The sequence below is a fragment of the Strongylocentrotus purpuratus genome, unplaced genomic scaffold (assembly GCF_000002235.5).
Source record: "Strongylocentrotus purpuratus isolate Spur 01 unplaced genomic scaffold, Spur_5.0 spur5_scaffold_6, whole genome shotgun sequence".
In the NCBI taxonomy this organism is placed as follows: Eukaryota; Metazoa; Echinodermata; class Echinoidea; order Camarodonta; family Strongylocentrotidae; genus Strongylocentrotus; species Strongylocentrotus purpuratus.
Genome location: NW_022145612.1, coordinates 22974305 through 22987896, shown reverse-complemented (window position 1 = coordinate 22987896; position 13592 = coordinate 22974305). Strand labels below are relative to the sequence as shown.

The 13592-nt window shown below is 35.8% G+C and overlaps 1 protein-coding gene across 1 annotated transcript; it reads left to right on the top strand.

The window, feature by feature from the left end:
• The first annotated feature begins 12 nt into the window (after positions 1–12).
• On the top strand, positions 13–13444 carry LOC115919172 (endoplasmin-like). Its single transcript, XM_030972258.1, has 17 exons — positions 13–155; positions 1101–1203; positions 1823–1964; positions 2380–2496; positions 3135–3260; positions 3919–4118; positions 4617–4728; positions 5178–5250; positions 5881–5995; positions 7083–7272; positions 7811–7981; positions 8494–8736; positions 9144–9395; positions 10065–10201; positions 10752–10986; positions 11657–11785; positions 12418–13444. The coding sequence occupies exons 1-17, from the start codon at positions 104–106 to the stop codon at positions 12439–12441; spliced, it is 2421 nt and encodes an 806-aa protein (XP_030828118.1). The 5' UTR covers positions 13–103; the 3' UTR covers positions 12442–13444.
• Positions 13445–13592: the final 148 nt, after the last annotated feature.

Sequence of the window (13592 nt, the reverse complement as noted above, 5' to 3'; positions counted from 1 at the left end):
AAGCGTTCAGCTGCGAAGGGAAGAAAAGGCAGTAGATCTAGATAGGTGTAGCTGCTCATCATTATATTACATTTCTTTCAGTTACGTCTGAGGAGCAGTCAAAATGGTCAACAAATTTTGGCTTTTAGCCATCATAGGTGTTCTGCTTTTTGCAGGTAAGCAACAAGATTGTATTTTAGGTGCAAATTTGGGGCGAAATGTTTCAGCAAAGTGATATTTTTTTAGTCGTACAGTCCCGTATCCTTGATTTTGTGTAGTGTTATGATTCGCCCCGCTCGGTTTTTATCAACTTCCTCAGAGCTAAAACTAGAACAAATGAAATGTATTGAGGACGGTAATCTAAATACAAATCGGTTTTCTTAATGCATAAATGGATGTGTAGAATGCAGAATGCTTTTTAATATAGATGATAAGCCAAAACTATAGTCAGAAGACAAGGGAAAATGCAAGTGGTACAAAAATTAAATTTGGACTTTGGTTCACTTGATTAATCTTGTGCCAGTTAAATTAGACCCTACTGCTCTTTCGAGACTTCTAACTTACTAGTTTTGCATGTCATTGCAATTTTATTTTTAACGCCTAACGGTCATTTCTGTAAATTTTAAGCAGGTAAGTAAACGACTAACGTCAATCTCAAGAGATAAAGTCAAGAATGAGGATTGAGGTTTGATAAAATTATGAAAAGACTTGAAGAGAAATGAATTTAATGTCAGGGTTTCCAGACATTCTGTTGTAGGCTATTAAAGTCGAGTAAAACTAAAAACTAAACTAGGTCTACTAAAGTCTTTGTTTCAGAGAGTGTAGATCTAGTGCTGCCTCAGTGACGGAAATTTTATAACAATCTTGTATTTTGAAATGAAATTCAGACTTGTTCAGATAAACAAAAATGTAAACACATATTTCTGAATCCAAGATGAAATTACTGTTTCAGTATGTCCTTGAATAAATCAGATGGGATGCTTTATGGAGTACATGTGTAAATCAAAGGAGCTGCTTGGATTCTTCTACTTTTATTACTGGATAACTTGCCAGTCATGTTTCATCAGAAATCTGAAGATATTGCATTGCTTATTGTATTGTTTTTCCCTTTTTTCTTACAGCATGTGCATCAGCAGCAGATGAAGATGAGGGAGAGGCAATTGTTGAAGACGACATTGGAAAGAGTCGTGATGGATCAAAGACTGATGATGAAGTTGTCGCAAGGTAAACATGCACTTCCTTGAAGCCTTCCCGTTGCTACTGTAACAGATGATTAATATACATGTATTGAAGATACCACAACTTGCGATTGTTTATATCTGAGGCAAATGGTTTGAGCACTGAATAGAAAGATAAACACTTCCATTGTCACTTTTACAAATTTTCTTTTTACTTTATTAAAAGGGCGTTGCAGGTATTTGCACAGTGAAAATCTCAAAACTTGTAATGGGGCTAAAATATTCTTTATTGTTAATTTGACTTTTGCAACTGGCAGTAATTCATTCACCCCATTTGTTGCGTACAAAATGAGGGCTTCAATTTTCACTCAGAGAGAAAGTTTGCACACTAATGAATTTTGAGATACATTTTTTGAGGGCTTGTAAATCCCTGCTATGGGCTGTAAGGTTAGATTTAAAGGAAACTTGTTACCTAAAGGCAACTATAAAAATCTATGTAAATGTTAGGCTTTGTATTCTGCTTGTTATTGTTACATGTTTTCTTCTTTTAAGAGTCAAAATGAAATGAAATGTAATGTGAAACCAATGACATTACAGTTTGTATTTTGTATTTAATGTGGTTTCCAGGGAATGATTTACATGCATTATATTGCTGTGTTTTTTAGGGAGGAGGAAGCAATCAAACTGGATGGATTAAATGTTTCTCAAATGAAAGAGTTACGAGATTCAGCTGAAAAACATGTATTCCAGGCTGAGGTCAACCGTATGATGAAACTCATCATCAACTCACTCTACAGAAACAAGGAGGTAGGTCACGACCCCTCAGTCTCTGCATTTTTCTGTTATGAATTTCTTTTCTTTCACACCTAAAATAGCAATAACCCTGGTAATAATGTTGAAGCATTTGAGCATCACAGTTTGTTTGATATGAGCATAGTATAAGAAGCCAATATTAGTAGTTAAAAATTTGGTTGTAGCTTGTTATACATTATGAATAATAACTGTTCTAAAGATTTTCAATTCTGACGAGTTACTAACATAGCTTCATCTACTCTTTACTTTAAAATAATTGCCTTTTGAGGGCATATGCTCGTTTAATTGGATGGTCTGGGTACCCTGAAACCCATGATTTTTTTATGTGTATTAAAATCTTCAACCAATTGTTTAGATTAGCTCCACAAGATTTTCTCACATTGATTGCATTTTCTTATATTCTTTGCAGATCTTCTTGCGTGAGTTGATCTCCAATGCTTCTGATGCTCTGGATAAGATCAGATTGACATCGTTGACAGATAAAGCAGCCTTGGATGCCACAGAAGAACTGTCCATCAAGATTAAGGTACGATAATAATGATGGTAATAATAATAAAAGCGATGCTTATAGAGTGCTTACCACCGAAGTCTCTAAGCGCTATACGTTCTACTCACATTGTATTCTTACATTCATTATTTTCAGAAATACAAACTTGTTTTTATGTTGTATCTTCTGTATATTTCCCCAGCCTGCAGTATAAGACCTAGGCTGGGAATCACAATGTATGCATTGCAGGCAATCTCTGTCCATAATCCATATTTGATTTAGGAGCTAAGATTGAAATACATCAACATCTGATACCTTATTGGATGCGATGCAGAATTTAAGATTGAAGATTTTTGCAATGATGTTATGTTGGCTTTTTTCTAGTGAAAATTGTGTTGTTTTTTTTGCTCTTTCTTTGATCACATCTGTTTTTTTATAATCTTTACAAAAATTAAGTTATTTATTGAAGCTACAACACACATGTATAAATTATTAGAGCATTTTTTAGCAAAATGTAGAGTCTCAAGATGATAAATAAGCTCTATTTAATAATAATAATAGTGGAGTCTTATAATGATTATTTATTTATTATTCCAATGATGATCTATTTAGTTTGCTCTAGAGTTATACTTGTAGTTTACTTTAAAGTAGTTAATCTTGTTTTATTTCATCATCAGGCTGATAAAGATAATCACATGCTTCATATAACCGATACCGGTGTGGGTATGACCAAGAATGACCTCATCAACAACCTTGGAACCATCGCCAAATCTGGAACCAGTGAATTCTTTGAAAAACTATCCGTAAGTACTTTGCATCTGTTAAATATATTTTGAGAGACCTCAACATTTGTTTATATATTGTAGAAAAGAACCCTGCAAATAACCCTAACCTTTTATTCATTTAATCTAAGTAAAAAATGGCTTTAAATTTTTTTTTATCTGGAAGATATGAAGGTTTAAAGGTATTATTCGTAGCTGTGGTAGTATTCAATTCTATCTATCTATCTGGCTATAGTTCATCCAGACTTTGGACAAAGCCCTCCTCATAACATTTCCATTCTCTTCTGTCTCTAGCTGTCCTGGTCCAAGTGGCCGTTCCCATGTATGATGTTAGGTCATCTCTCCATCTTCTCTTCTGCCTTCCTCTTCTTCTCTTTTCCATCCTTGGTTGCCATTCTGTTAAACGATTTGTCCATATTATTGTCCTGAAGTCTTGCTACATGCCCAGCCCATCTCCACTTTGATTCTCTGACTTTCTCCATGATGTCTTTAACCTTTGTTTTCTGGCGTATTCAATTGTTATAACCTATATAATAGATTTACATATTTATTATGTGAAATTTCTGATTGTTTATATTCCTTTCTCATTAATCTTGCCAGAAATCAACATTGAAGTTGTGCACTGTATTTGTTTGTGGAAACATTGTAAATGACAATTAGATATTTCTTTTCTTCATAGGACATGGATTCATCTGAAGCTACCGATCTGATTGGTCAGTTTGGTGTTGGTTTCTACTCCTCATTCTTGGTTGCTGAGCGTGTTATCGTCACATCTAAACATAACGATGATGAGCAGTACATCTGGGAATCTGACTCGGCTGAATTCTCCATCAATAAGGACCCTCGTGGAGACACTCTCAAACGTGGAACTACTATCAGGTACCTTGCGCTCAGTCATTTATCACATAATGGACTGCTTTACATATGATTTGTCTGTGATGTGGAATGTTTATCTTGATGCTTTACATATGATTTCCTTGTATCAAGATTTGCAAATTCTGTTCGAAAGTCTCTAAAAGACTTTATAGATGCATTTAATTATGGGTTAGACACATTCTTATATAACAGTCTATTTTTTTCTATAAAGGAGTTGTTCTTGTGATGTATCATTTTTGGGTATTAGATCAAGAAACAGAAAGCTTTCTGAATTTCACTTTCATATTTAGTATTACTTTTATATAAATCTTTCTTCTGCTCATTTGGAACTTTGTTGCTTTGAAGACGGGTACCATCAATTCTTGCTGGGTTTATAGTTGGTAAATTCTCAATGTAAATCCAATTTCTTCAGTGTTCTGTCGGAATCATGTGTACATTTTGGGGATCAAACAGTCTTAATCGATCATTAGTAATATATTCATATGTTTGTTTTTCCTCCAGTCTTTTGCTGAAGGAGGAAGCCTATGATTTCTTGGAAGCAGATACCATCGAGAACCTGGTGAAGAAGTACAGTCAGTTCATCAACTTCCCCATCTACCTGTGGGGTAGCAAGGTGAGAGAGAGAGAGAGAGAGAGGGATGACATCATTTAGGAATCTTGAATGCCTGTACAATGTTGTATTAAAAGAAGTTATTTAATTTTTGTGTGAAGGAAATTTTTTGGCTGTCTTCTTTTTCCTTTTTTTGTTGGGGGGGGGGGGGGGCGTCATATAGTCTATTAAGCCTGTAAAATTGTTCAGACTATGACAAGTAGCTGCATTCATATCTGATTTTTTTTTTTCTTTTCTTTTCTCATAAAGTAATATATTTTATGGGAATTGTTTGTATTTTTCAGATCAGTGTTGCTTTTGACATCTATGGTGGAATCTGTGCTTCACATTTAGAATGTTTATCTTACTTGTTCTGTTTCAACATAAAAGATTTGATAGAAGAATTTAAAGACGTAATGAATTAATGAGCTAATAAGTTAATGTTATTCCATCAATGTTTTTAATACCACCAGACCGAGTCAGTTGAAGAACCTATTGAGGAAGATGAAGCAGCTGAAGCGGAGGAGGATAAGACTGAAGATGAGGGTAAGTCAGTCTAACAATCTCTCAAGCAATCTGCTCTTGGGGGGAGTCATTATCTGTCCCATATGGTACCAAGTATCATGCTATAATGACAACAATTAGCATTAAAAGTATCTTTTTCCTGCGACATCTGGTCTGATATAAACTTTTACAGGGCTATCAACTAAACAAAATTATGAAAGCTAACTTCTTTGATAGAGTCTGTTATGTATGGGACAAAATACTTCAGACTTGCCTTCATAATATTCTAGCTCATATGGTATGAAATTTGGCAGTAATGCAGAATTTGTCACTGAATAAACCAGAATTAGTTGCCGTTTCAAGGTTATCATGGCTCAACTCAACGATGAAATATACTTTCCAATTACTCTTCAACCAAATTTACAGAATGAAGTCAAAATAGTCTGAAGCTTGCTTATGGGTCCATCTTGACTCATTTTAGATGTGTATTAAAAAAAAGATCTTGCACAAAATTCTGGCAGATTCTAATGCCTCTCACCAAGTATTAAGAAACTGTTCAGAACTCACATTTAATCTTTCAAGTATTATACAGTTACTATTCCAACATGCACTATGTAGTCTTGTTGAATCTACATCATAAAATGAAGACCTGTTTATTGATTGTTTGATCAGATGTTGAGGTTGAGGAGGAGACAGACGAGGAAGAGAAACCCAAGACTAAGAAGGTGGATAAGACTACATGGGACTGGAGATTGATGAATGAGAACAAACCCATCTGGACCAGAGCGTAAGTCAAATATATCGAGGGGGTCAGTGACACAAAGACGTAACTCCATTTTGAAAAAAAAGTGGTTTATGTGTCACTTAGCACTTAAGGAGTTAAGTCTATGTTTCACTAGACATTGACTTCAATGGGGTGTTTGGTGGAGTTAAGTCTTTGTGTTTCCTGGAAACCCTACATTTTTTTGATCATTTTGATATCAAATACTCATTTTGGCAACATATGGAGTTACGTCTTTGTGTCACTGAACCTTGAATATGTGCCTTTTAGCATCTGTGGAGCATGATTTGACAGCTTATAGAAATAGCTTCACCACAAAAATAAACTGTTTTCATGTGTTTAAGAGGAAAAAGTATTGAACTATTTCATCAGATATCAAAAGATATCATTTGTACGATGCATCCTAAGGCTTCAAATAGTGCACAACTAAGTTGCCCTTCCACTCTTGAGCAAAGCTTAGCTAGGTTTCTGTAGGGCCTGTTCTCTTCTGAGGAGAGACAAATGTAGATTTTTGCCTGGCATGTTCTTATTGGAAGACTTCTGAAGGAGGGAAGTGATTCGAAGTCAAGAAAACACATCTTGTTTCATCCTTTCAAGTCTTGTTCAATTCAATGGGCAAATAACATTCACAAAAATAAATAAGTGAAGGAGAGCCACCTTATGCTAGGAGGCTGATCCGCTCCATCAGGAGTAAACCAATTTGATTTCACTATTGGGTCTCTCATTACAGGGACTGTCTGTGTGACCAGGGGGGTGTTTCACAAAGACCAAGATTGACTTTCAGTTGGACTTAATTATGGCAGGCCATTCATGCCACTGGTTGCTCTCACTATTGGTCTCTCAATGTAAATCCTTTAGATCTGTGACCAAGATTTATACGTCCCTTGAGAAACCAATGCCAGAAATGGTTAAAGGAACTAGTGGCATGAATGGCCTGCCATAGTTAAGTCCAACTTAAAGTAAATCTTAGTCTTTGTGAAACACTCCCCTGGTGTTAACAATCATTTGCTGACACCTGAAGTGGCTATTGTTCCCAATTGCACTATGCATACATGCATACAATCTAACACTTGTGTTATGTGTTTTTTTACAGGCCTCGGGATATCACAGATGAAGAATACGAAGAGTTCTATAAATCTTTCACCAAGGAGACGGACGCACCCATGGCTAAGACTCATTTCTCAGCTGAGGGAGAGGTCACCTTCAGGTCCATCCTCTTCATCCCCAGTAAGGCACCAAACCAGATGTTCCAGGACTATGGCAAGAAGTTTGACAACATCAAGGTCAGTTTGTTAGGCCCTGTCTGTCGTAAGATAGATACCAAACGATAACTTACGTGATATATGTTATGATTATACCTCTGCCCTTTTTTCCATCCAGAAAATATTGTTTGAGTGTAAGGTTAAAAAATAAAGAAATAGAAACAATGAAAAATTTAAAATGTAGTCTCAACTTTTTTTAAATGTGAATGAAACCAAATCAAATTTGAAAGGAAAATGTTTTTGGTTTTAGATCATTTGAAGAAGAAAAACATTCTATAAATAAAGAGCCCAAAACATGACATCATAAAAATTCAAAGTACTTTTCAGAAGTCACAAATTATTTTGTAATGTTGCATTAGATGTCTGAAATAGTTCTAGTGGAAATCAAGACTAAGAAATGCATACCAATATCTAGACTGTTTTCTAGCACTCTTACCGTTTCCTGTAATAACATTTCTACTCATACGATTGGTATATATATATATATAACTTTCCTGTTGAGATGTTAATGTAGCCTATTGCAATAGTTTTCAAGACGTTCCTTTTCTTTCCTCCACAGCTTTATGTACGACGTGTATTCATCACCCATGACTTTGAAGACATGATGCCCAAGTATCTCAGCTTTGTCAAGGGTGTGGTTGACTCCGATGATCTGCCACTCAATGTGTCACGTGAGACTCTCCAGCAACACAAACTACTCAAGGTCATCAAGAAGAAACTTGTCAGGAAGGTAATATACATACCCTCATTGATTCAATTTTGTGTATAAATATCATCTCCTATTAACATTGAATCTCGTTGTTTACTTTGATGTTCATATTTATTCTTTTTTACTGAATTTGTGATGAGAAAATCCAGTCGAATGATAGTGAAAAATAGATCTGAATTTCTTATACTGTAAATCTGTAAATGCCACCAAATTGTAAATGTCAAGTTTGCTTTCTTATATTCACATCCTCAAAGTAGTTGATAGTGGGCCTTACTGGATACATGTCTGTGTGTTTTCTAAGTGATACACTTTGCCAAAAGAAGATATGAACAGTAGTATTAACAGCACACTCTAAATTTACAATGCCAAGAGGTGGTACTTTGTGTAGACAGATTATTCCTTGAGAGCTTTTACCATTTACAGTAACACTAATCCAATATAGCAGGCAGTTCAGTACCCCAGAGGAACTATCTTGCAATTCCTGACTAGTTTACGTTGATGATAATTTATTTTTTTCCTCGTTCCCTGCTCAGACTCTTGACATGCTGAAGAAGATGGACCCCGAAGAATACATGGAGAAGTTCTATAAGGAGTACGGAGTCAACGTCAAGCTGGGGATCATCGAGGACCACAGCAACAGGTCCCGTCTGGCCAAGCTGGTCAGGTTCTTCTCCTCAAACTCTGAGACGGAACAGACCAGTCTTCAGGATTATCTGGAACGTATGAAGGAGAAGCAGGAGGTCATCTACTTTGTTGCTGGAACCAGCAGGAAAGAGGTAAGAATAACCAGATTTGAACCTGAATTGGTACAAAGAAGGGTAATGAATAAGTTAATGCATTCTCTCAAAATTACTTTAGTCTTATAAAACTACACTCTGGGATAATGCTGCAGGGCAATATTTTACCCGATTTGGACCTAGAGTTTGGACCAGTTTGGACCTGGTGAGAAGCCTAGTGACGTGAAACATATTGATCTTTTTTCACTCTCAATGTACCAGTTCTATGTCATATGATTTTGTGATTTAACATTAATATGTTAAAAAATTGGTGATCTTGCATTTTTCTCCAGCGACAGTTGCTCTGGGAAGTATAGGGTGTGAGGGTTAGGTTGCAATGTGATTTTATGAGGGGTACAATCAACAAATCTGTTACATTAACCCATGTCCATCAACTCCACCACCAGGTTGAATCTTCACCGTTTGTTGAGCGACTCTTGAAGAAGGGCTACGAGGTAATCTTCCTGACCGAGCCCGTAGATGAGTACTGCATCCAATCCCTGCCTGAGTTTGAAGGCAAGAAGTTCCAGAACGTTGCCAAGGAAGGACTGAAGATTGATGGGGAGGACTCCGAGGCTGCCAAGGAGAGGAAGGAGGAGCTGGAGGCCAAGTTTGAACCCCTTCTCAAGTGGCTCAAAGATGCAGCGCTGGGAGATGAGGTAAGTGTCCATCAAAATTTTGGTCGGCTTCACCTCCTTACATAACATGACTTCATATTGCCTTTTTTTCAAACATACATTCATTTAAAATAATGTGTTCTTGATTTGCCATTTGGTGGTGGCTGATCACTGAAGCCTTCAAAACAGGTAGTAGAATGTTATTCTATTTCCATAAAGATTCAGAGATTCTAGAATATGAAATTGTGAGCTGGATAAAATAGATTCAGGTCAAAATGCTTAAAGGTGGAAAGGCCACAACTTTTACAGAAATAAAATTTACATCTCTAAAAAAGTATTGAAAATGGAATCCTTTGTAGTAAACATCCACTCTGAAAAGTATAAAATGATAGATTTATATGATATTGAAGTTTTAGAGAGCTCTTGTTGAATTCAATACGGTAAACTTAGTATGTCCCATAGTTTAATTGCTTTAGTTCTTCAACTAACACCCTTTTGTACCATATATTTATGAAGATGTAAAAAAATATATGTTTAAAATGGAGTTTTTGAAGCTTCTACCAACCTTCATTTTTTGTTGCGCAAGCTTTCGACCACTCCTGTGGTTTTTCTCAAGCTAAGTGATCAGTCTGAGTCACGCGTTTTCTTGAAAATATATGTTTACTACATCAATGTTATTCATACTCTTTTTTGTTTATGATGACCTTTAAGATCAAGGATGCTAAGCTGTCTAACCGTCTGAGTGACTCACCCTGTGCCTTGGTTGCTAGTCAGTATGGATGGTCAGGAAACATGGAACGTATCATGAAGGCTCAGGCATACGCACAGGCCAACAATCCTAACACAGAGTGAGTTTAGCATTTGGTTTACCCTTTCATTGCTGCCGTTAGATTTTATTGAACAGGGTCAATGGGTCAATCTAAATCTTCCTAACGAGTCAGGTGAAAATAAAAAAATAAAAGATACCAGTTTGGGAAGGTAAAACAATGATTAAAGAACAAATTATGGGAAAGGTAAGACTGCTGTGCAGTGATTAATGGTTAAAACTATTGATTTTGTATCAAATGAAGACTTTATGCTGCATAAAACTTGTGAAAGCCCATGAAGAGAAATGTTATCCACGAGCATATCACATCGAATGTCCTGCATTCTGCAGAAGAAAAATCCTTTATGATAACTATAAAAATATAGACAATGATAGCCAGCCAAGCGTATATTTACATGAAGTTGTTGATTTATCCACATATTGGCAGTGGTAGCGATCACTTTGAAGAAATGCATTTTATGTACATGTATAAGATATCTGAGATAACTGTATGTAGTCCAGGTCCTGTAGATCAAGTGACATGCTCTGTTCACGGAAACTAATCTCTACCCTGTAACTATCTGGTCATCTAGGTACTACGCCTCCCAGAAGAAGACCCTGGAGGTGAACCCCAGACATCCCCTCATCAAGACACTCTTAGAGAAGGTTGAAGCGGATGCAGAAGATGAGACGGCCAAGGATCTTGCTGTCGTCATGTTTGAGACGGCTACCCTGCGCTCTGGTTTTGCCCTCCCCGACTCTGCTGCCTTCGCTGGTAGGATAGAAAGGATGCTCAAGATCAGTATGAACCTTGACCCTAATGAGAAGGTAAGTCAAGTCCAGGGTCAAGTCAAGGGGTGGAATTTCATATCTTTTTGCTGGGCGTATATTGTAGTTAAATTGCAATCTAAAGAAGCTGAATTACTTGGACAGTCTCACAGATGGTGTCTGGATTCAGTCCTTCAGGTATTTTTTTGTAGAATGAAAAAAAATTGTACTCACAGGGCCCTGTCTTACAAATCGCAACTATGTACATAAGAGATAGGAGACTGCAAACTTGCGATTGATTGGAGGACGTACAATTGATTTGGATCAATTGCAACTCTTTGTAAGACGGGGCCCTGGTATTAATGAGCCAAGAAATGCAACTGCTATATATCAAAGAATGAGAAGAGACGATGTTATGAAGTTTTCATTAAATCTGGAAGAATATGCCAAATTTAGAATTTAAAAAAAAAAGAACTAATTGTGACAGTTCATGATTTTTATTTTTATTTAGGGAGATATGCTTGGGTGATGTATACAAAATTATTCTGATTTCATTCAATTTGATTTGTAGGATTTGGAACATTTTAATAAGCCCAGTTGACCAAACTAGATAGTACTATGAAATGAATATCTAAATATATAAGTGTGAAATTGGTATAAGTATTTATTGAATTAAGAACAAAAATGTGAGATCTAATCATGAACGTAATTATCACTTGTTTCTCATTAGGTGGAAGAAGAACCAGAATATGAAGACGAGGAAGAAGTAGAGGAAGAGGAGGAGGAAGAAGACGAGGAGGAAGAATTATCTGATGATGATGAATATGATGATAGCGTAGAAGAATTAGTAGAAGAAGATGTAAGTATCATGTCATAAAACACATGGGTTCTATGACATATGCTCCAGCAACAATTCCTTCACTAACCAAATTCCTAACTTCAACCTTGGACCAGACATTAGACAATGTCCTAAATTGAGAGCCCACTCCTATGGTCTTTAAAGTCTGGAGAGAATGTTGCTGGAGCGAATGTCAGGTCACCAAAACAAATGTATCTCTACTCCCATCACTCTGTTATTTGGATAAAACGATGGCCTTTTGGAAGGTGCTACTCAAGTAGAACCAAATCGGTTCCAAGATTATTTAACAAAAAGAAAAGAAATTTAACAATCTGAATGCATTTGATGTGGTTGATAGTAATAAAATCATGGGTTGTGGTTGACTTATAGAGCCCCTTGCCCTTTAGCTAAGCGCCAAACCAGTTCATGAACCAACACAACTAGTTTCCTTTGATCTTCATTATTAAGTTCCAATATACCTATAGGTTGGCTACTGATTGTGAGCATTGATCAGTTGTCAGCATCTCAAAACTGAAGAAAAGAGAAAATACCGAGATATTTCTTGAATATATGTTGCCAATCTTTGAATTTCACATTTATCGCATACTTACTGACATTTTGCTATTCTGTATATTTTTTTTTACTTGCCACAGATTGAAAACCATGATGAGCTCTGATGAGAGGAAAGCAATTTAGACACCATTGTAGATACAGATTAGAGGTGTCCCAGGGAGAATCAACTTATCTATGTATATCTGGACTTCAAAATGCTTTTCTCCCTTGAAAGACATAATGTGGGACTACGAAAAGGAGTGTGGAAATCATCAGAACTCTTTATCACTCACTGGAGGAAGTCTGTTAAAGCAAGGATTTAACATGGTTTTGATAAACTATGAGCACCTTAAGCATCAAAACACCCAGTTATTGTTTCATGTACACATGTCTTAGCATTGCACATCACAACAACAATCTAAAACCAAATTATTACTGGATGTAATTATCAATAGACTAAAGCAGAATGTTCATTCTTGTAGTTTATCAAATATACATCATTTAGTTTGTTTTAACACCTTGTTAAAAAATTATTTAAAGGTGAAAGATTATTTGATTCCAATCTATTTTGCAAATTTTATATGTACATGAGAGTTTATGAAATTATTCATTCTACTACCAATCAGGAGTAGTTCTCTTTTTTTCAATTTTGTAGATCCCATGTTCAATGTATTTTTGTCATCAGTTTTTGTTTTTACAAATTACAAATGGTGAGAAAAGCAAAGTCAACATTTATTTGGTTGTGGAAAATGCATGATTTTGATATTTATTTATTAACACGAGAGCAAGGCATGATATAAACAATGAGAGTTCAAAATTACTTGCAATATATCTTGGAGCTAATCTTGAAGGCAGGTTCAATAGTCTAAAAGAATACCAAAACCTTGCTTCTCATCCTATGAAAGGAAATCCTTTTTTTATTCAATTTCAAAGCAACTTAAATTTGGTGGTTTATCTTTTCTTGCCTTTATTTTTTTCTCCTAATTGTCTAACGTCTAATACGTTTTCATATATACGGTACTTACGGTACTTTGTGAGTCTATGTTTGTATCTTGTGCAAAACAATTTTAGCACAATCCGTCTGTGGAAGGTGGAAACGAGTTTTCAATAAAATTGAAAAAAACAAAATATTATTGTTCTCCTTTTCCTTGATCTGTGTTGAAATATCATGTATAAACATATCTATATTCCTGTTATGTGAAGGAAGAAGATGATTTCACATTTCCTAAATAGCAATTCCACCCGATTCTAACTTGGTTTTTATAAAAGCAAAAAC